Source organism: Furipterus horrens, unplaced genomic scaffold (genome assembly GCF_987537825.1).
Source record: "Furipterus horrens unplaced genomic scaffold, mFurHor1.1.pri manual_scaffold_9, whole genome shotgun sequence".
In the NCBI taxonomy this organism is placed as follows: Eukaryota; Metazoa; Chordata; class Mammalia; order Chiroptera; family Furipteridae; genus Furipterus; species Furipterus horrens.
This window is the reverse complement of record NW_028327179.1, coordinates 101,869,324-101,892,385: the sequence shown is the minus strand read 5'-3', so window position 1 is coordinate 101,892,385 and position 23,062 is coordinate 101,869,324. Positions and strand designations below refer to the sequence as shown.

At 61.8% G+C, this 23,062-nt stretch overlaps 1 protein-coding gene across 1 annotated transcript; it reads right to left on the bottom strand.

Annotated features, from left to right (window-relative positions):
- Nucleotides 1–16,357: 16,357 nt before the first annotated feature.
- On the bottom strand, nt 16,358–22,196 carry EN2 (engrailed homeobox 2). Its single transcript, XM_090287731.1, has 2 exons — nt 21,201–22,196; nt 16,358–18,005 (listed from the first exon to the last, which is right to left on the bottom strand). Exons 1-2 carry the CDS (start codon nt 21,859–21,861, stop codon nt 17,689–17,691), a joined length of 978 nt encoding a protein of 325 aa, XP_090143857.1. The 5' UTR covers nt 21,862–22,196; the 3' UTR covers nt 16,358–17,688.
- Between the last annotated feature and the right edge of the window lie 866 nt (nt 22,197–23,062).

Below are 23,062 nucleotides of genomic sequence, written 5' to 3'. Positions count from 1 at the left end.
CGGCCGGGCTAAAATACATTTTAACTGCGACGCGTGCTTCTTTCCTGGTGCGTTGGACAGAAGGAGGAAGATCATCCAGTCGAACAACCGATTGGGAAGTAGGATGAGCAAAAACGGTGTCCTGTGCTGTCTCCCCCGCCGCAGCATGGCGTCACCATAGCCGTGACTTAAACTGGCCACCTTGACCGAGGCAATGACCCATCCCCGAGTGGCAGTGTTCTGTCCCCTTCACCAGGAAGCTATCGGCTCCATTTCAGCTAGAGCATCTGCCCCCCAGTTCACAGAAGCCAGGTTAAGGCTCCCGCCATCGCCGGCAGAGAGCAGTGCTGGTCGGAGGAGATACTGAGACACAGAGAGGCTGGCAGCCTGTCGGAGCCCCCCATGGGGCCTTCCAGGGGTGTGCTGACTAGCCCCTCGGCATTGTCTTCAAGCGCCACCAACCCAGAGATTTCATCCAAAATCATTCCAGAAAGACCAGCTGACGATATTCGCTCCTTGGTGAGGGCGGCCAACGGCAACGCGACAAGACGTTCTAACAGGCACCGTGGGGAAAAGGAAAACAGCCAGTGACCATGGAAGACCCCGCCTGAGCCCTGCAAGCAGAATTGCTCAACCAGGGGCAACGAGGAGTGTCGTTTGACCGGAGAAAACCTCACCAGTGAGGCCCCGTGCCCACGTGGGGCACTAGCCCGAGAGGTAGGAGCCAGGCCGGTTGAGGGGACGCTGCAGGGCACCGTTCCGATTTGAAAGGAGTATTTACACGTAACGAAACTCCGCCTGGTGCGTCCCGGTAGCAAGGTCCTCGTTCCCGGAGTTCTCGACCAAATGAAGCGCCGTGAGGGCGGAGGCCCCGAAGACACAGGCCGGGTTTGTGCGTTTCCGAAACAGGCACCGCAGAGAAGGCGGGGTGCGTGACGTGTGCCCCTTAAACTGGCAATCTCCACGGGAGGCGGCGACTGGGCCCATTCCATTCTCCCTCGTCATTAACCAAAGGTAGCGAGTCCCCTGGCTGTCCCCCTTCCTGTCACCTGCCCGCCCCAGGGCGGCCGTGCCACCGCCCGGCCCAGGGACACCACTCCTTTGCTAAGGGACTCTGAGGCCCCCTGCTGCCCCAGCTGTGCTCTCCCCTGAGACTGCATGTCCCCTCCCAGCCTTACCCCCCCCAAATCCACCACCTGTGCCTCTGACCCCGCTCACGGCCCGCGCCCCGGGCTCCGGGCACCGCGATGGCACCTCCCGCACCTCAGTGCCCCCACCGCGTCCTCCCCGCAGCTGCCCCGCCAGCTCTGCCCCGTGGCTCAGCATTCCGCAGTGGGGGCCCATGTACCACCCAGTAACCCCCACAGCAGGCCCGGAGCGCGTCACCCCCTCCTCGGGGGCGTGTGAGACCCTGCGCTGTGTTGGTTTTGCTCAGCGCCCAGCTGTCTCTCCTGCACCCCAGTCCTGGGCGCGGGGCTGCTGGCTTTGGCTCTGTGCCCCGGTCCCCGCGGAAGCCCCCTGCTTGCTGCTCCCTGATCAGCACCCGCCCTCCCCCCCCATCCGTTCCTGCGTCTCGCCCCTGGGTCTCCCCGGCTCTTCCGTCTCTGAGGGGTTGCCTTTACTCTTGCCCCCTTTGTTCCTCTCGGCCCCTCTAAACTGTTTGCACATTTAGAAACGAGATTTCCGTCCCCCACACTCGCCCCTGCTGCACGGAGGGCTGCAGCCGCGTTTCCTGTGACCCGCGGCGGCGATGCCTGCCGCTCACCATGGCAACCACGCCTGGCTGCTGCCCGCCGGCGCCAGGGCCGGCTCCCAGCCTCAGCCTCCCTTTCCGGCCCAGAAAAGGCCAGGGGCGGCCTGGGACTCCCGGGGGCGAAGGAGGGAGGTTCCGGACACCTGGCCCCCGTTCAGGTGTTGAGGCAGCTCCGGCCTCAGGTGTAGCGAGGCCAGCGGGGCAGCCGGGCCGTCGGGGGAACACGGCGCTCCAGCTCCTTAGCGGCTGGTGCGGCTGCCAGGGAGCAGGAGGTGGTCCGGAGATTGAAAGCACCCCCCCACACCCCACCACGCCGGGAGGACCCTTGTCCTGGGGGTGCCCAGCACTGAGCCGGGGCTCTGCTCTTGGCCAGGGAGCCCCTCGGTCCTTTATGCCGACACTTCATCTCTGGCTCTGCTCCCCGTCGGGAAGGCCCGGCCCTGCAGTCTGAGCCACCCCCAGCCCGGCTTCCTGGCCACACTGTCCCCGGAAGCCAGGGGCTTCCCAGGCTGTGTCCCCACAGCCAAGCCGGGCTGGGACCAGAAGAACCTGCAGTGGACGCCCGATGCGCCTGCCCTCTGCGCACAGCAGTGCCATCCAGCCGCCCCTGAGCCCTGGGCCCCCCGGTGTGCGAGGCTGCGGGTGCTGGGGCCGCTGACCCTGGCCCAGGGCCCGGACAGCCTGCCCCAGCGGGGACACAGGAAGGCCTGCAGCCCCCCCCAGCCTCATGCCCCTGGCCTCTCACAGCGGCCCCCACCCTCCTCCGTCCTCACCTCCACCCAGAGCGCCCTCCCCAGACTGTGGGGCTCCCGGGGGTCACCCACCGAAGCCAGACCCCCGCTGCCTCTCCCCGGCTTCATCTCTTACACGTCCCTCTCTGTACCCAGCTTGGGGACATGCCTCGCTGGCACCAGAAATCCTCACCGGCTCTGGGTCAGCCCCCCGGGAGAGCGGGGCAGTCCGGGGGTCTGAGCCCCAAAGGACCTGCCGTGTGAGGCTTCTCCTTCCCGGCAGGCCCAGGGCTTGCTCCTCAGAAGGAAGCACGCGCAGCCCTGCCACCCCCGCTCTGCACCAGGGGCCTCAGTTTCTTCTCCTGTAAAGGGGTCAGAAATGGTCTCGGCCGCATGGACGTGCAGAGGGAGGGGAAGAGGTGACGTCAGCATGCATTTGTGTGCAGGGACGTTAGTCATAAGGTGACCGCGGGCTGTGTCCTCGAGCGGAGCCACTCGGGTGGGAGGCGGGGCGTGGCCACAGGCGCTCGGACTAAAATGGCAGCCATGTTTCTGGGCCAGCGAACTTGAAGGGATCAGTTTCCTATCAGACGAAGCAAGAGCTGGAGGGACGGGGGCTGACAGATCTGGCCGCCAAGGGTCTGTGGGGCCCGCGAGGGTTAGGGACCGACCACGGCCAGGATGTGGCCTCACGGCTGCGAAGGTCAGGGCCACGTCAGAGGGAGGGGACTTTGGGGGAGAGAGCCGGAGGACGCCTCTGCGTCAGCCTCCTCATCAGGAGAGCGGGGACCCTGTGCCTCCCAGGGATGCTGGGGGACAGAACGAGACCAGAGCCATCAAAGTCCTTTCCTAGCAAAGTGCCTAGAGAATGGGAGACCTCAGGGCTGCCCTGTATCCAGGGCGGGGCAGGTGTCCCAAGGCCTTCGGGACCAGTCCCCAAAGCCGCTGGGCCCCGGGGGGCAGGGAGCTCAGCGGAGGGGTCACACGGAGGTCAGTGGCGGGAACGCAGGGACCCAGCTCAGCGCCCGGCGCCTGGCTCAGAGCCTGGGGACTGGCTACGTCCTCGGATGAATGAGGAGGGGCTGAGCTGGACACCAAGCCGGTCACAGAGCCCTGGGGCGTGCCGCCACAGCAAGGGGCCCCCCCCGCCACACTCGCCGGCGAGATCTACAGGCAGAAGGAACAACATGCTTCAGGCCGAGCGGCCAGCCCAGACCCGCAGTCGCCTGCCACGTCCTCCTCCCCTTGGCAAGCAGCACACGGCAACCTAGAGCCAGCCTGCCTGGGCGGCCCCTGGCCCAGCTCCCGGCACCAAGGAGGGACCGTTGCACGAAGCTCTCTGAGAGAACGTGAGCCCAAACAGTGCTCCCCTTCTGAGGCCACCTCCTCCGTGCCGTCCACCGGCTTGCAGCTGAGCAGGGTCTAGATGGGTGGGGAGGCAAGTCACAGTAAGACATAGGCAGGTGACGACCCAGGCCCCGGGGCTGGACAGAGCCTCCCTGTTCAGCACAGTGACCACCAGCTCGGTGGGCAGTTAAGTTACATTAGATAAAATTAAGTAAAACTAAAATCCAGTTCCTCAGTTATTCCTGCCACATTTCAAATGCCCCAAAGCCACGTGGCCTAGTGGCCATCATACTAGACAGCCTGTGTAGGACACTCCATCCTCACGGGAGCCCTAGGGGACAGAGCTGGCAGAGAATGGGGCTGCCCACGCAATCCCGGGGGACACAGCTGCCTGCGGGCAGGGATTCCCTCCCTGCACAATCGTGTTGTTTCAGAGAAAACCTCTGCACTCTTGGCAGAACCCACAGTTTTAGGTCTCTCAGTCGCATTTGCATAGATGCGGCGTATTTGTGGGAATACATATTAACATATGTACTTGCGGGTGTATGCACTTATATATTTGTGGGTGTCTGTGTTTGTATATTTATTTGTGGGTGTATCTATTATACATATGTATTTGTGGGTGCATGTATTTGTATGTATGTATTTATATTTGTAGGTGTAGGCATCTTTGAATGTTTATTTTTGTGTGTCCACATATACACACATGTACATTATGCCTCAAATGTATGTGGGTCTAATGTGATCAATAAACACAAAGTCTCTGAAAGCCCCATGGGACTGAGAGTAGATTTTCACCCCCGTTTTCGCAGAAAGTACTAAAACGACCATGGCCAGCGGGTTATGGCGGTCAAAGCCTTCAGGTGTTAAAAGGAGATCCTTTTGCCTGAAAAGGCTGGATGTCATTGGGCCCAATGAGATGGACACGTGTGGCTAGAGAGCAGGACAGGGTGTGGGGGGAAATTCTGACCTCTGACCTCTGACCTTTGACCTCAGGCTCAGGCAACGGGACCTCAGGCCGAGCCCTCAGAGTAGGTGACTCAAAGCAGAAGGGGCGACCGAGAACATGCAGGTGTCTGGCCCAGGGGTGCAGTCAGCCACCCAACACCTCAGTGAGGAGAGCGCCCACTGGGGAGGCTGGGGCCCCGGCAGGCTGACACACTGGGCCGTGGCCGACTCGGGGTTCAGACCCACAGTCCTGCTCTTGGCCTGCCCCCTGTGCGACTCCCAGAGGCACTGGGAGGAGGGGCCGCGTGGACACTTGTCCCCAGGCTCCCCCGCTTCCCTCCCCCACCCCTCCCTCGCCCGCGGCCTTCGCCCAGGCTGTCAGATCCCGGCAGCGGTGTCCGGAGCGCTCTGTGATGTGCAGACACATCCCCTGGGACTTCCCGCGACAGCCGAGAAATTCATTTTGTCTGGCTCACCCAACACCTTGTGCCGAGTGACAGCCAAGCGTGGTCCTCCCCATGCTTAGTGACAGGGACAGCGTGAGACCTGCACGCCCCCTCCCGCAGCCCTGGACGCCCACGAGCAGGTGTGTTTGGGCCAAAGCGCCCGGGCTGCGAGCCACGGCCCTGGGGGGGTTCTGCCCAGGAGGGATCCCTTCCTGACTCCTGCGTCGGGCCCACCCAACCTGCTGGGTGCAGTGAGGGCCCTGGGCGGGGGGCAGAGGGGCCCCGGGGGGGGGGGGGCTGATGAATCAGGCCCGAGTTCTAGAGGGGCTCCTGACTTCTCAGAGGGACTGTGGCCTTGGGAAAGACAGGACAACCCAGTGCAGGTGGTGGGCTGTGAGAGGGAGCGGGAGGGGCTTCCAGAGCTGGTGGGCCAGCGGCAGGAGAGACCTAGGACCCTGGGAGGAGGGGAGTTTGCTGTAGGGGACAGTGAAGTACCTGCAGCTTCCTAAAGCCAAGAAGGACCCAGCCGCCATTCCCCCTGCTAGCACGGAGCCTCAGAGAAATCTCGCACCCAATTGTCATTATGTCTGTGCCCAAAGGCAGGAGGTGGCCCGGTGGTGGCCAGGAGCCCAGATGTGGAAGGGGCTTTGCTCTTCCTGGGGTGAAAATGGGTCCCAGGGGGACAGTGAGCTGTCCCTGGGAGATCAGTAGTTCTCTGCCAGGGCTGTCCTCACTGGGAGCCTAAGGAGCTGGGGTCTCTGGGGCCCCCCTCATCCGTGCTGGGGACCCTCAGCTTGTCAGGCCCCATGGGTCTGGGTCACTAGCCCCCTCCCCACTCCCCCAACCCTCCAGCCTCCATTGAGGTAGTCCGGGCCTGGCTGGCGTCTGCCCCTCACAGAAGCCATCTCACTTCCGGCCCCGCCCCCACTCTGGCTGTGCCCCCGCCGCATAGCCCAGGGCCCCCGTGCCTCTGCGCTGGGCCACGGAGAGCCGTCTCTGTACACCCCCGTGGCTGGGGGTGCCGTCTCCCTGGGGCCTGTTTACAACACCCACTTGACGTGGGCCTCTGCGTCTGGTCCCTGCGTGGCCTGCTGGGTGTCCCCGCGTGTGCAGGCCTCCCACTGCCCCACTCCAACTCAGGGCCCCTGGCCAGCACTCTGTCATGGAGCACCTGGCTCAGGGGCCACTCGCAGACCGCCGTCCCCCAGGTCATGGCCCCCGGGTCTACCCAGGGGCGGTCAGCACAGCCCTGTTTACCTGGCCCTTGAGTACGGCAGCTTCCGGCCCCGGGCCTGCGGGTGCCTGTGTCCTGTACCCCCACCCAGCTCCACCCACCCCGTCCTCGGCCTGCCTCCATGCCCCAATGCCCTGGAGACCACCGTGGGGGAGAGGCAGTGATTGGAGGTCGGGCTCTGCTCCACACGGTCACTTAGGGATCCAGGCGGATGTGGGCTGCTCTGCTCTGAGCCCTCGCCGTCCACCCTGAGACGCCAGGAGTGCTGGAGGCAGGAGGGAGAGCCTGGGGAGCTCACTGCTCTTATGAGCCTTGGACCTGAGGGTCTACGTGGGTCCCTTCGTCCCAAGACCACGTGTCCGTGCTAATCTGGCCTCCCCAACCTGACCACCGGGGAGGCCAGGAGGTGCGTGAGCACCCACATACTATTTGGGGGGCATCAGGTGTCCACCACCATCTTCCCCTCCAACATCCATCCTTGCAAGCTGACACCAGCGTCCGCCACGAGAGCCCACTCCTGGGGACAGGGGCCTCTTGGGTCAGACAGCTCCTCTGTTCTCGTTTGACCCTGTGCCTCAGCGCGGGGTCCGATCTGGAGCCCGGGGATGGGTTCTGCCGTTTCCCATGCCTGTCTGTGGCCGTCTCGCCACGAAGATTCTAGCTTTGATTTGAGTACCTCAGCTCCAGACTTTACTGGGCACGGAAGTGAACCAGGCTCACTCACACAGACGCGAGTGGGCAGCGGAAATGACAGCAGAGACGAGGGCTCCGTAGGAACACCGCATGCCCGGCACCCACCGGGCACAGGGGGCCGACAGCGGCATGTCTCTGTGCCGGGCTGGTGACGAGCAGAACTTCAACCCCCCTGCGAGGCAGGTGGGAGTCTCCTCTCTTGGGGACAGTGGGCACAGAGCAGACCACGGTCTTGCTGCGGGTGCACCTGATTCCCAGTCCGGTCTGCCGATGGCAAAGCCCAGGCCGCTCTGGTCCTGCCACTTGAGGCCCTGGGGAGGGCAGAGAAGGGGCTGAGGCTTCCCGGAAACAGACAGACCTGTAAGGCAGCACACGAGTATTTATAACTTGACATTTTTACAATTAAAAAATCATTGGCGAGGTTGGCAAAGAGGCGTGGAAGGCTGGCATCCAAACCACAGCTACCGCCTGGGTGCTCACGCTGCCGGCACCAGGCGGAGCCTCGCGTGCCCGTGCCCGGAAGCCCCCAGCCAAGCCTACAGGGCAGCTCCATCATCTCTGAGGGTCCCAGGTGACGGGAGCAAGGCACAGGGGGAAGGGACGATGTGATGTCATCACAGCGGGCGCCGCATCTCTGTAGCCCTTGCAGGTGACAAGGCAGGTGACACAGATGCCTGGTAGCCGCGTCCCAACTAAAGTCAGGGCCAGGTCACCGATGCCACAAACCAGTAGAGGAAGCTGAAGGGCACACAGACCCATGGCCCCCTTACCTACCAAGACCCCACTTTTTAGTCTCCTCACCCCAAAATGGTAGCACTGATGAAACCCACTGGGTAGGGCTGATTGTGAGAACGGTCAGAGAACCCACATTAAATGCTAAGTCTGGCTGTGTCCCCCGCAAATCCACGTGCGCGCAGAAACCTGCGACCAGGACCCTATTTAGAAATAGCCTCTGCAGGTGGAATCACATGAAGGGGAGGGTCACGCAGAACGAAGGTGGGTCCCTAATGCAATGTGACCGGTGTCCTTACAACAAGGAACGTTTGGGCCCTGGTTAGTGGCTAAATTGGTTGGAGGTCATCCTACACACCAAAAGGTCGGGGGTTCGATCCCTGGTCAGGGCACACGCCTGGATGGCGGGTTCAGTCCTTGGTGGGGACACATACGGGAGGCAACCGACGGATGTTTCGCTCTCTCTCCCCTTCCTCTCCCTCTAAAATCAATCAACATATAAATATTGGGGGGGGGGGAATTACAGGGCACATTAATGGCTTCTTAACTTGCATGAGAACAGAGAATTATGGCAGATGTGCACATTCCAAAGCCCTGGAAACCAGGGCCTGTCCTCGGGGTGGGGGTGGGTGGCCCAGGCCTCCTGGTTCTGCTGTGGAGGTCACTGCCACACGCCCCCGACACAGGGTCACCTCCCCCGCTGTCACCTCCCTGGGGACCTGGGCCAGCCAGGATCCGGAAGGCTCAGGGCTCCTCTGGGGAACGCAAGGATGTACTGCTCCTTAGAGGGGCTGGGTGTCTGCCCCAGGCAGGGGACTTCTATCGCGCGCCAGAGCAGAGAGGCAGAAACTGCCCTTTAGGCGGCTGCCACCTGCAACATCCAGCGCCCACGTAGGGCACCGCAGCCTCCTGCAGGCTTCCGGGGAGCTTTCCGGCGCTGTCTTCCCTCGCCCTCAGACACCCCGAGTGCGCGGCGCTGTGCGGTGATTTACCGCCACCGGCTTCTGGGAGGGGAGCCCCGCACGCTGCGTTTTGTCTTCTCTGCAGCCCTGAGGCCTGGCCCCTGCGTCCACGCACGTCCTGCAGAGTCACACGGAGCGGGGATGGGAACTTGAGGGGTCAGACTCTGGGCGCTTCGTGCTGACCAGGGCAGCACAGTGGGTACCGTTGGAGCCTGGCAAATAATTAACAGTAATGAAAACTGACGTTGTAGAAATGGAAGTGAGGGGGGCGGAGAGCAAGGAATTGGGTGGGTTGTCAAACCCGGGGCCTAAAGGGAAACGGATTGCTTTGGAGAATCTTTTAATTAATTTCAGAGTTTTTCTCTTTCTTCTCCTGCCCAGTGAGCCCAGGTTCCTTTCTGGGACAGGAGGGTGCTCTGCAGAAAGCCCAGGCAGGGAGAGGGGCAGGTCGTAGGGGCCCACCCCATCCTGGCAGCCTCCGGAAGGAACTCCCCGCCCCCCGCCCCAGCGAGGGAAGCTCACTGGGCCCGAGACGAGCTCAGTCTGCACATTCAGGTTACCTGCCGAAAAATAGACCAGGTCCACCGCCTTTGTCGCTAAAATAAAAATGGATCTCTACTGTCTGACCAAGTTCAGCCCCTGAGCCGCAGCATTAACTTGTATTCTAACAAGATTAAAATATATTTGTCCCGGGGATTAGCATACCTAAGGCCCCTCCTGCCTTTTCCGCGGGCGCAGGGCCCTTTGATCGGCCTTGCGTGGCCAGAGCCGGCCAGGGCCCGGCGCTCCGACTGCCAAGTGTGAAATCGGCCCGATGTCATTCCTTTCTCCACCTCTTACTTTGTCACCAGTTTAATTATATTTCCGCCACAAAGCTCTGGTGTCTCATTGCATATTCAAGTTGGACTAGGAAGCATTTTTTTTAAGATGCCATTGAAAGGCCCCTGTGGAAGGAAGGGAGCCCCCCAGCCCGCCAGCAACCCCCCCAACTGGCAAATCTCTCCACGCAGAGGCCATGGGGAGCCCCCCCCTCAGATGCTCTTGCCGGCGGGGAAGTGAGTGCACACCTTTGCGGCTGTGTGGGCTGCACCATTCCACGCCGGGCACAGAGCCCATGGGCGCCGGGTTGGGGGCCGTTTGTGGTGACTGCGGGGTTTGTCTTGGTTCAACCCTGACCCCAAGGTCTGTTTCCTTCAGGCCCAGGAATTCATCCACAGCGCGGCTCCTGTTCCCACATCAGGGCCACCTTTCTCAGTCCCTGGCCAGCTGCCCACGTTGAGGCCACGTGGGATCGGCCTCACCTAGATTCCAGGACCCACTCAGTGCAGGAAGGGGTTGTGTCTGGCTGACCTTGGATCCCCTCACAAGTCTCGGACAACCTCACTCTGCACCCACACCTGATATTCTGGTCCCCAGCCCTTCACAGATGCTCCAAGACCTGTCCCCAAAGGCCAGCCTGCCAGCGGAATAGGCCTCAAGTTGGGCTCAGAGTGGCACAGCTTAAGGGGTCTCCCCTCCAACGCCATCAGAGCCTCTTTCTGATGACTTTGGGCTGAGGGGACAGAGGGAGGGAGGAAGAAAGGGAGCCGGACATGGGTTTACGGGGATGGCCCTCCTGGTCCCGCGGTCTGCCCTTCTGGGACACCTTCCCAGGGCACCAGTGTGCAGAGAGGAAACGAACCACCTGCAGGGGCGGCTGGAGTTCTGACCTTCACGCCAGGCCCCAGCCCCCGGCCCCATTCACACCCCGCTGGAGTGTCAGAGACCCCGCATTCTCTGGGGGCTCCTGGCCGCTGGGTGTTACTTCCACATACAAGCTGGACAGAATAGAAATGCAGATGGGCTTCTTTAGCATGGAGAGCAGGTCAGCCCTGGGAAGCAGGCGCTCGGACAGCCCCCTTTGTCTGAGATTTTCCAGGGTTTTCCACGTGGGGTGGGGGGGCAGCACCCGCAGGTAAAGAGACAATAGGTGGCCTGAGACGACAGCCACTTTTGCCCCTTGGGGAAAATGAAGGGACAGCCCCGCCAGGTCTTTTTAAAGGTTCACTTTTAGGACCTTCTTTTTTTTTTTTAATTCTGAACCATCACTCCTATTCAAATGGGAGGTCAGCACGTTGCTGCTTAAATGCAGTGATAAAATTACAGAACTATCTGCACATAATTAAGTCAGGATTGTTTCATTCCCGTTCGCAGGTAATCAAAGCCTGTTAGGCCTTTAGCTGTAGGAACAGCAATTAATTTAAAAGCGTTACTTTCACCCTCCGCCATTGAGACAAAATGAGCTCTGGCACCACTAGGCCGCCCCCTCGCTCCTGGAGAAAGAGCTGCACGGGGTGACGCGACGCGGGGCGCAGGGGCTGGGACGCACGTGCCTCGGCCGCGGCCGCGCAGGTGTCCAGTGGTGGCCGTGGGACTCCGGCCCGCGCAGTGGCCGCCCATTGGGGTGGAGAATGGAGAGGTGCGTCCAGTTACTGCGCTTCTGTAGAAACCTGAGGCGCAGGCCCTGGCACATCGTGCGTGCGTGGCTCAGGAGAGGGGCGCCGGGAAGAGGGGCGGGTCCTTTGGACCCCGAGACAAAGTGCGCCCTTAGCAGAGTTTCCAGAAAGGGGCGGGGTGTTCTGGAAAGTGCTGGAGTCTTGCATGTGGACGCGCAGCTGGTCGTCCATTCCCTTCAGCGCCTGCCGCTGCTCCACTGCTTGGAACCGCGTGGACGTTGTCTCCTATTTACTTATGTTTTCTGTTTGTTTTTGTTTTGCTTTTCCGTAAACAACTGCAGGGACGCAGGGAAGGTGGGGGCGCCCCGCCAGCGACGGGACAGGGCCGTGGAGGGGCAGCCGAGCGGGGCACCGGTTTCATTTGCGGGGAGATAGTCCCTCTCCCACGATGGGGCCTGTGGCCGGGTGAATGTCCTTTCTACTCCGGAGCTGGATGATTGGGCTGGCGGGGGGCAGGGGGCGGGGTAAGTCACACGCTGAACACACCTGGCTACAGAACTCGGTAGTTGCCACTTCCTTTGGTGCTAACTGGTGTTTTGTTAAGTATTTGCCCGAAAACCGTGAACCCTGAGCTGTTCTGGAGCCACGGCGTGTGAGCTGGACCTTTGGGCCTCGAAACCCAAGTGATTTCTTTGCGTTCTTCCGTCTTCTCCCAGCCTCCGCGCGCCTGCCGGGGGTGGGGAGGTGCCAGATTTCCTCCAGGTGTTGGAACTTGGAAAGGCGCAGCCTCGGAGTTAACCCGAGTCAGGTGGGCAAGGCCTGCGGGCGCCGCACGTCACTGTCACTGGCACTAGCAGTAGCTGTGCTGGCCTTGGCAGGGGTCGGGTTGTGCCAAAGGCCGGCTCATACTGCCGTGTCCCCAACTGCCCGGCTCTTAAAGAAATGCCAGCTTGCAGGATTCACATATTGCCCAGCAGCGAGGGAGAGTAAACCTATCAAAAAACCCGGGACAAAGTTTTGGCCCAAAGGAGAAACTCCGGTGCAACGTGGCTTGGCCGCCAGCAGGCGGGCAGGGGCCGGGGTTCTGAGCCTTGGAGGGAAGCAGGGAAGCGGCCAGTCTGCTGCCGGGAGGGGCGACAGGCACAGAAACGGGGCGGCCGCTTCTGGGCGCCTCGGCAGCTGGAGTCTGTGATTACCCATCCAAAGAGGAGAGCAGGGGGAGTTAGCGGCGGGGCAGACGCTGGGGGAGGGGGGTAAACCCCAGCGGCAGAGTCTGCCAGTCCCCTTGCAGACAAAGGACTTGGCGGGAGCGGAGAACCCCGAACGCGCCTCTGAAAGGCATTGGGCGGCCCTTCCGCGGGCCGCGCGCTCCGATCACGCGGCCAAGTTTCTCAGCTCGGCAGATGGGGTCGAGCGACGGCCGCCCGATTCTTCCAGACCCGCGGTGCGCGCAGGGATCCCCACGCTCCTCCGCCCCACAGAGGACCTCGGCTGTGACAGGGTCCCACCCGGGCCCTCCGTCCGCACCCCACGCCAGACCCCTCCGCGGAGGAGACGGCGCATTGGGAGGGCCTCCGCCCAGCCCACTGGGCCCTGGCTCCTATCCCCTCCCGGTTCTGGGGCGAGGGACGGGCTGGGGCTCCTCTGGGAAGCCTTCCAGGCCGAGAGGGTGGCTGATCGTGGCCACTCTTTGTTCCTGCTCGGGCAAAGCGCGGGGCTCAGGCAGGAGAGGGAGCGGGACAGCCAGCAGGGTTGGTCCCTGGCTCTACACCCAAGGTTCCCCCATCCCAGGAAACCGCGCCTGGGGTGCCTCGGGGACACGGAGGGTCTAGGGGTCTGGGGATCCCCTAACTGAACCCAGAATTGTTGTCCAGGCATTGCACGGCCTGGTTGCGTTGGCGAAGGGCAGTAGGCCTGAGTCACAGCGGTTCCACCGAGACTGTGGAGGCGCTCGGCACCCCCTCCCATCTTGGGGCTCCCCCAGATCTCTCTGTGGGGGCTGGGCCTAAGCTGCAGAGGTGGCCCTCACCCCAGCGGCTGAGCACGTGGCCAGTCGCAACAACAATAATAATAACAACGCCATCCCCGTCAGCGTCACCAGCCGGGGCTCAGAGCCGAGCACGGCGCACCACGCTTGATTAAACCTCGTAATTAGGAGCCACTTTAATGAATATTATTACATTTCAGGCGATTTCAAGAATGGCCTTTTATTTTCTGTAGGCGGGCAGCCTAAAGAGAATAGGGTATTAGAGATTAATAAAAACCATGAATGGTGTGCGCGGGGCGCGCGCGGCGCGGGCACCAGGGGCGGTCGGGCCTGCAGCCCGCGAGGTCCGGAGACTCGGCGCGCTGCCCCCCGCCCTGCGCACAGCCCTGCCGCCTCTCCTGCTCCAAGGCCTCGGGGAGGCCTCGCGACGGAGCCGCACGGAGAAGGGGTCGCCGGCCGCAGGCCCCGGGCGGGGGCAGCCAGCATGTGTGCAGGGGTGTCGAGTGCGGAAGAGGTGGGACGCAGTCCACCCAGAGGCCTTCGGCAGCGTGGTCCTCGGCCGCCACTTGCTATTAACCTCCCAGCGCGCGGGCAAGCTGCAGCTTTCGGAGGAGCCGGGACCCTCGGCAGGGGCACGGGGGCGCTTAGGGAGATGCCAGGCGGGCGGAGACCCCAAAGGCTGCATATTAAACCAGCGGGATGCAGAAGGACCTCTAGGCGAGCGGGAGCGAGCACACGCCCCCTCCCAGCCGCCCGGGGCAGCGGCGGGCGTATTTGCATATATATAGGGCGTAGGTGTCGGTGCGCCCAGCGTCCGGCAGCCCCGTGGCCTTGCCCTTTTCACTCAAGGAAAAAGCAAACAAACAAAAAGTGGAGCCCTCGTGGTGATCAGACTGCGGTCACCAGTATGGCCCCTCCATGTGTCCCTAAAGAGAGCGCATGGCTGGTCCACCCTGGGTGACCACCGCGCCTGGTGGATCTTCGGACTCGGACTCCGGCCTGCGGACCCCTCATCCGACCCCTGCTGGCAGCCCAGGAGCGCGGGCCGGTGTGGCCCTGGGCTAGTCTCGACCCCCACGGAGGACGGCGAACACAGCCAGGCTGCCCGGCGGAGGCCGGTCAGAAAAGCGAGGGCTTCCCTTATGAAGGAGCTTCCTCCGATGAACGTGTAGGAAACGGGCCTCCTGAGGGGCACGACAGTCTGGCGGGGGTGGGTTGAGGGGTCACCGACTCTTCTGCTGCCGTCCGGGTCCACGGGTCCACATCCGGCACCCAGAGGCCCAGGGACACCCGCGTGGGCCGCGGGGCTTCAGAAAGGAACCTCCCTTCCTTCCCCGTAGGCTCCAGTCTCTAATCTCCACTCTGGAGAGTGGGCTAGGGGGGCAGCAGAAGGTGTTGTTCTCCGTGACTTAGGTAGGGGCTTAGATTGTACATTGTTGATTTTTTAAAAAATGTAATAAACATAAGAACAAAATCAGAATCTCAGCATTTTGAGGGTCTGAAGTCTCATTGAGTCCAATCCCCTCCCAGAGACAAAAAGGAAAAAGAAAAAAGAAAAATCTCCCTCTGATACTCTAGGCCTAGTATCTGCTTGCACGCCTCCGGGGATGGGGATCTCATTACCTTACAAAGCTGTGCCATGCCCCTTAGTAATGTTATGATTTGCAAACAGATTAAAAACAAAATGATTGTTTGGTGTTGTTATGTTGTCCTTTTATTTTAAAAACGAGTCCAGTAGGTAATAGGAATTGTGCTAGTGGGCTTTATTTTTAATCTGGGAACCCTCCGGACTATGCAAAAGCAGGGGTAGGGGTGGGGCAGTGCTGTGAATGGCGCCCCACTGGCGACGCCCTGGAGTGCCCCCAGACCACGCGGCTGGCGCTCCGGAGCCTCCACGCAGACGCGTCTTAGCAAATCCAGGAGCAGCCCCTCTCGTGTGGAGAAGCCGGTGAGTTCCTCTTTGGCAACAGGAGCTCCTCCGAGCAGTCTGCGTTTCTTTTACTGGGAGAAGAAAGCATTTTTTCCCCAGCCTATGAAGTTCGGCAATAGAGCGATCCGGGGCGCGGGGCGCATGTGGGCTCCCCTGTGTGGCTTCCGGAGGTGGATCTCCGAGCCTCTGCGCCAGCCCAGCGGCCTCCGGCTCCCGGGCTTCCGGTCAGCTCGGCAAAGCCTGTCCTTTCCCCGCGTGAGCCTTGCAATGTTGTCCTCATCCTTTACTTCCACGGGTAAAAGCAACTACAAACGTGGAAGAGCAGAGCCTCTGGTGCCTGTCAGGGGAGGCTAGTTCCTCGCCCCCGGGGATGGACACCTGTTGCTTTCCGCGAGGTTTTAAATATTTATGCAACGGAGTGGCACCAGACTTGTGCGCACTTTCTTCTGGGCAAGACATGTGTCCTTCGGTTACTGTGGCTGTTCTGTGCTCACACAGGAAATATCCGAAGTGTCTTCCTTGTTTAAAAAAAGGAAGAAAAGGAATTGCCTACAGAGGTGGGCCTGAGGCAGAGGCAAGCCGCGCCTGCGCGGTGGGAGGGGGTCCCGGGCAGGCGTGAGGACTCAGAAACACGCTGAGAAAAACTAGTCATTCCACCTTGGACAAACAATATTTTACAATAAATTGTTTCTTTTTATTGAATGTAACTTTCAAGATTTTAAACACACAAAAATGCAGAGGGAATGTTCACAATTCTGATAACCACAGTGGGAAATAGAAACATTCATTTCTCATAAGATTATAAATATTCGATATTGGAACTGTAAAATGCACATTTTATAAACTAAAAGAAAAAATTCTTAAATGAGAACCCAAAAGACTTTGCTTCCTGCTAAAAAGGCAATCGTGTTGTTGTGTCTCCTAAGCAGCAGATGGTTATTCACAGAATGTTCAGTGACAACGTCTTGTTTTTAAAAAGGTTTACACTGGTATGTACAGAGTGAAACTGTTGTCGCGGTGAAATCAAGAGGTTTAAGGCAAAGAGAGTTCAGCCCCGTCCTCAGGGGGACAGCCAGGCTCCCGCCCGGGCCGTGGGCCCCGCCGTCCCGGCTGCAGGCGGACATTGGGGTGTGATCCTTTCTTCCGTACACTAAACAGAAGACATTGTGGAGTCAGAGGGACACTGTGTTTGTTTATATATGTGTGTGTACTAGGTGGGGATATAGTGAATATATTTAATTTACATTGTACCACACCTTCAAAAAATAAAATGTATATTTTAAAAAACAAGAAAAGACAAAAAGTGATAAATGATTATTTACACGTTTTCTTCCTTCCTCTGGATCCTGGAGGATGCAGAAAGCCTTTAAAAGTCAACGTGGCCACATGTCCCAGAACCAGGGGCTCACATGCACCTGCCTGTGTGTGTCCATGCATGCATACATACATGTGCACACACACACACACTTTACCTTGAAGGGATGCTCTCTGTAGCAGAAGTGGCCACTTTAAAAAAAAGGACGAGAAGAAAAAGAAAAAGGAAAGGAAGAAAAGACCAACTCTGTCTGGAGGACTCTGCCTGCCCCCAAGTGACAGACCTCCACCCGCGTCGGGGGGCTGGGGGGCTGGTAGAGCCACAAGAGAGGCCCGGAGCTGAGCCTGAAGGGACGAGGTCACCCCCTCAGCTCCTGGGCTCCTCAGCCCGGAAGCCCTGGTGCCCACAGGCCAGAGAGCTGGCCCTGGCTTCCGGCGGGGGGACGGGGACAGCGACACAAATACAGACGCAGACGGAAGCACGCAGGGGCCTGGCGAGGAGGAGGGTGGGCAGGGAGAGAAGGCAGGAGGACGGGTGACGCAGAGTGGGGTGAGGCCGAGGACCGCCGTGGGCCCACTCCCCAGCGCAGGCCTTGGCGACAGGGCACGGCCACTCTCTGCGGCCAAGGCCCCCCCACCCCTCCGCACTCCTTCGAGGACCCCAACAGTCGCATCACCTGCCAGGGCCCTGGCGCTGCCGGGGCGGAGGCTGGGGAGCGGCCCCCCCTGCGTCCTCACCAAGCCCACACAAACAAAGTGGCAGACCTCTCACAGACCAAGTAGGAGCTATTTATTCGGTTCGGTTCACAGTCGTGTGAAATGCAGCAATAAAAATCTTTGGACTTCAGCAAGTTGTTTTAACTTTTTTCTTCTTTTGAAATTAAAAAAAAAAAAACTGTCCCATGTCCCATAATGGAGCTTAGGGGATTAAAAAAAGAAATGAAACCCTAAGCAGCCCCCTTCTCAAAAAAAATCATAAAATTAGCATAATCTCATAACACAAAAAAAATCAAAAATAGTTTATAGTCAGATATTTCGGATTTTACATCACCTGTAAATTATATACACATAGAATATTGCAGAACCGTGGTTAGTACACGCTCTTCTCACTAGGAATGCTGGTATAATCGTATGCACTGGCCCTTTCCGTGTGACGAGATTATTGCATTGTTCCGCGTGCGCGCAGACGGACGCCGGCTACTCGCTGTCCGACTTGCCCTCCCGGGCCGTGGTGGAGTGGTTGTAGAGGCCCTGCGCCATGAGGTGCACGGCCAGGGTGTTCTTGCTGCCCGTGGCCTTCTTGATCTTGGCGCGCTTGTTCTGGAACCAGATCTTGATCTGCGACTCGTTGAGCCCCAGCTCCTGGGCCAGGCTCTGGCGCCGCTGCTCCGTCAGATACCTGTTGGTCTGGAACTCGGCCTTGAGCCTCTGCAGCTGCTCCGCCGTGAAGGCCGTGCGCGGCCGCTTGTCCTCTTTGTTGGGGTTCTTCTTCTTTGGTTTGCGGGACCTGGGGCCTGGGAGGGCATGGAGGGCAGAGAACACAGTTAGGGGCTGCTGGCCTGCCTGCTGGCTCAGATGTGGGGCACCCCTCCCCCGGACACGCGGGGTGGGGGGAGTGCGCAGGCTGCAGAGGGGTCCCCGGGGTCATGGGGCTGGCCCGGAGGAGAGCCCAGCTGGACTTGGGACTGGATTTGGGGGAAATGGTCGCCGGCTGGCACTCACCTCCACGACCCACCCCTGAGGAGGGAGGCTATGAGGCAGTGAAGTCAGGGTGAGGGTGGGAGTGGGGGTACAGAGCAAATTCGTGGAAAGGTCTCCAGATAGAAGGAGAACTCCCGCAGGAGCGCAAACCTCCACAACTTTCTGGCCTGGCCTTTTCTGGCCCTTTCTGAGGTTCCATCCAGGAATATGGACCACGAGGACCTAGGCGCTGGGCGGGAGGTGAGGGGGAGGAATGGGGGGCAGCCTGAGTAGCAGGAGGAGTGCTGGGGGGCTGTGAAGGAGCTCCTTCAGGACCCCCACAGGGGACACTCGCAGGGCGCTGAGAAGTGAGAGGGAGCTGGGGCGTGGGATCTGCCTCCCTCACCCGCCCTGTGGGCCCAAGTTCATTGTTCCCCTTAAGGACAGGAGCACAAGTGTCCTTCTCCGTGTAGGGGACCCGTCCTGCGGCCAGTCCAAGCTCCCCTTCACCTAGTCTCCTCTGTACCCCGCCAGGAGCATGGATGGGGCCCCGCCTGGGAGCTGACCACAGCTTCCTGCCCCTCCCCCACCGACTGCCGGCCGCAGGGCGCCCGCTGACCTTGGGCAGAGAACTCACACTCCGAGCCCCACCCGCTGGGACACCTCCTGGCCCTTGAGGTTGGTTTGGAACACTGTCCTAAGACTCCGGGAGGCAAAGGCCCGGGCAAGGGGCAGAGGGGAGCGTTTTCTTTCTGCTGCGTTAGGACGAGGGTGTGTTAAGAGAGGAGGCCACAAAGGCTGCGGGGGGCGGGAGGGGGGAGACTGCACCTCTTGGTCTCCATCTGCGAAGTGAGTGAATCAGCTTTGGGGAGACTCCATCCCCTGCTTCTACCGAGGTGCCTGGGGCTGGAGACCTCAGGCAGTCAGAACCCCAGGTCCCCGCCCTGCGGGGCTGCGGGGCTGCCCGGCCACCTTCGCAGCTGCGGCAACTACGGGCTGCACCCCGACCAGGACCGTGGGGCGAGAGAAGAGCTCTGGGGTGCGCGGCGCTCAGTGAGAGGTTTGGGGCCGTCCTGGGTCCGGGACCCAGCGGGCTGGGAGCACTTCCTCCTCGCCACCCAGCAGTCTCTCCCCGGAGGCAAACTCCCAAAGCGGGGCTGTGGGCTCCAGGAAGGGGCGCCGAGGGCCCTTGGGCTCAAACTCCCGGCTTTTTAGACTATAAAGCAAACCCAGACTCTTGCCCACGCAGCCACGCGCACTCACGGTCGCCATCCGCACACTCGGAGGGCGCCCCGGCCACGGGCCTGGCCTTGGTCCTGAGGGTGTGGATGCGGGGGCGGTGGGCCGCGCCCAGGGACCCCCACCAAGGGGGCAGGCGGGAGCTCCGTGAGGCCCCGAAGGCGCCGGGCGGCCCGCCCTGATGGATGGACCCGCAGCCTCCGGCTCCAGGAGCCCCTTCGCGGTCTCCACTGCGCCCCCGCACCCCGCCCTGCACAGCGCTCCTTACCCCCCAAACTCCTCTGCTCTCGGCGCTCCCGCAGACACGGATCAGCCCGCAAAAACACGCAGCATATGACCGAAAGAAAATCTCCCGAAAAGCAGAATATTCCGTTCCCTTTCTTCCTGGATTTTCTTTCAAAACGAAACACTCAGGAGTCTCGGGCACCAAACCAAACCTCAGCAGGAAAACTCTCTGTCTGGCTCTTTTCTTTAACGCCAAGAAACATAAACGTGATCTTACAGGAGGACCGACTGTTATTGTTATTCTTGTTATTACTCTGTAACCCGGGAACACCAGCGACTCAGGCCGGGCCAGGCTTCCAGCTCCGGCGGCCGCTGGGATCTGGCGGGCTGCGCCCGGGGCCGCACAAAGCCGGCCGAGGCTCCTCGCCGGCCCCATTGTGAGCCTATATGTTAATTAAATATTAACAAAGGAGGAAGGCGAGAACAATGGACCAAACTTCAGATCTAACTGGGGGAATTTGGGTTTCCTCAGGGACAGGTACACACATTTTTGCACGAAGCCAGCCAAGGGGTGACTCCGTTGTGCTGTAGTCTGGGTAAACGACCCCCCAAAACCAGTTGAGGGTTGGGGGGCAGGAGGTCGGGTCGCCACTGCCAGCTCGGGGACAAATGGAGTCTGTTCCTAATGGCGGGTCGCCAAAGCAAACCCGCATTTAATGCGGGTGATGATTCTCACGGGGACTTGGACTTAGATTTTAAAAGTCCCAGACCCATGGAAATTACACCCAGTGCCTCTGCACACCCCCTCCAGGAAACCTGCTCCTTCCCTGCCCCCTGCCACGGAGCGACCAGGGAAATCTCCCTGGTCCCTTCTATGGGGGAAACTGCCGCCGCGCCCCCCCCCCAAGCCGTACGCCGGAGGAGACGGGTGTTGCATTCCCCCGCGGCGGCCTCAGCGAATAAAACCATATACGTACGCCCTGGCAGAGCGCAAAGGGCCCCCTGTTTTCCGCCCTTCCCTCTCCGATCCCTGCACGCCCCCTCGGCTGCACCGGCCGCGCCCCGGGACGAGCTGCAGCCACGCTCTTTCTTTCGTGGTTGTGTCTGGGATTTCTGGGCCGCGGAACAAGTCTAGGGCTGAGGGTGGGCCACGCGTGGGTCCCGGGTCTAGACTGAGTCGGAGGAACCGGAGAAGGGACTGAGCGGCGAGCTTCCGGGCCTGCCTCCCAGCCACCCCCATTCCACCAAAGAAACTCCAGCCAGGGGAGGGGGCGAGAGGTGGCACGAAGAGGCCCCAAAAGGCAAGAGAGCGCGTGTCCTTTCGCTCTTGCCGTTCTAAGAAGTCTGTACCCCCCTGGCCACCGGATCCTAACCCCCTCGCCTCCTGGCCGCAGCGCCGGCCAGCGTCAGCCGCACACAATGCCGCTGTGTGTGCGTCTTTGTGTGGGTTGGGGCGGGGGTGTCTTGGTGTCTTCTTCCTCGCGGTAAGTTCCCGCGCCAGCGCGCCCCTACAGCCCCGCGGGCTCCCCGCGACGGGCTAGGGCGCAGGGTCCCCGCGGGCTCACCTGAAGAAGGCCGATCGGAGTATCGCGTGCAGTAGACCCAGGCGGGCCAGAGCATGGGCTGCGCGCCCAGGCTGGCGCTGGCGGGAGAGCTGTCCGAGTCCGAGCTTAACGACAGGTCGCCGCTGCCCAAGCCGCGGGCCTTGAGCGCCCCGTCCAGGGAGCCGCCGGGGTCGCCGCCTTTCTTGGCGCCGCTGTGCAGCGAGAGCGCCTTGGAGCCGCCTTCTCCTTCGCCCGGAGAGTCGCCGCCGCCGCCGCCGCCGCCCCCCGGCAGCGGACCGCCCGAAGTCGGCGCGCAGGGCGCGCTCTGCCGGGGCTCCCGGCTGGACCCCAGGAGTTGCTCGGCGCCGCCCGCGCCGCCGCCTCCGCCCGCGCCGCCCTCGCCGCCGCCTCCTCTTCCTCCTGCCGCGCCGGCACAGCACGTCCCCGCGTCCTTCCTCCGGCCGAACTCGGGCCGCAGGATGTTGTCGATGAAGAAGTTGGTGATGCGGTGCGGGTGCTGGTGGTTGCCCGGCGCCTGCAGGACCGCGGGCAGCACCAGGTTCCGCCGGCGGCCAGTGTCCGCGTCGCCCGCGCCGCCGCTGGGGCTGGAGTCCGGCTGCCGCGGCCCCTCCGCCGCCGCCGCCGCCGCCGCCTCGCTGGGCTTGGGGTCATTCTCCTCCATGCTGCTCACAGCGAGTCCCAAACGGGTTCTCCGAGGGTCCCCTCCGGTCAGCCCGCGGCGCGCACGGAGACCCCGCGGCCGGCCCGCGCCCCTACCCCGCTGCGGCTCCCGGGGCGTGCGCGCTGGCCAAGGCCGGGGCTGCGGTCCCCCGAGTCGCCCGCCGAGCTCGGAGCCCAGCCGTTCCAATCCACGAGTTGAGTTCGAAAACACCAAGAGCCGTTCCGCGCCCAGAGCCAGGAGATTCTGAAAGAGTCCGGTCCTCTTCCCTGCAGCGCGCGCGGGCGCTGGGCAGTCACAACGGCCCCGCGGAGACCCGGGACGCCTCCGGGCTCCGCGCGCCTCTCCGGGTGCGGCTGCCTCGGGCTCCGGCGATGCCGCCGCGGCCGCCCGGGGCTGGAGCTGCGCGCATGCAGGCAGCGCGCTCCCCGGCGCTCACGCCCGCCCGGGGCGGCCCTCGAGGGTGCGGGGCGCGAGCGGTCAGCGCGCCCGCCGCCGCCAGCACGCACATGGACGCCCGCGGGCCCGCGCCGCGCTCGGCTGCCGCCCCGCTGCGGGCCGGGGCGCCCCACCGGCGTGCGGCCGCGCCCCTGCCGAGCCCCGCCGACGCCCGCGGCCCGAGTCGCATGGGTGAGAGGCGGCAGGCCGGGCCGGGCTGGGCCGCCCGCGTCTCTCGCCGCCTGCGCGCCCTAGCCGCCGAGGCCTCCACGCCGGCTCGGAAATTTCCAGGCCACTTAGCGCAACCTGAGACACTTTCACTCTGGATTTTGTTCTTATTTTTAACAGAGCCCCCTCGAGTGACGTCGCGGGCCGGTCTCCTGGACACGTGCCTCGGGCCAATGGCCGCAGCGCCGCGCGCCCACGTGACGCGCTGGCCGCCGCTGGGTGACAGGAGGCTCCCGCCTCCCCTCCTCCGCCGCTGCGTCCCCTCCCCCCCTTAAAGCAGCCGCGTCTTTCAGCTCCAGTGCCGGAGCCCCCAACCCGCGAGACCGCGACCGCGTCCCCTGCACTTGATCGCTTCTTTCTCCGTCCCTGCTCGGTTCAGGGATCGAAGGAGTGCCCGCCATGGCCTCGCCGGGTCACCCCCGTTGTGCGTCCTCGGACACGCGCTGGGAGATGGCTATTTTTAACATTTCCATATTGTTTACCGTGGGGAAAAATCCCACAATTCCTTGCACAAAAAATGCATAAATCATATTAAATG

Bases quoted from the DNA above. Each gene is read 5' to 3' on its own strand.
- EN2 (XM_090287731.1), bottom strand. From the start codon at position 21,861: ATGGAGGAGAATGACCCCAAGCCCAGCGAGGCGGCGGCGGCGGCGGCG. The intron at 18,006-21,200 runs GTGAGCCCGCGG...ATGCCCTCCCAG, and splicing joins CTCCGATCGGCCTTCTTCAG to GCCCCAGGTCCCGCAAACCA.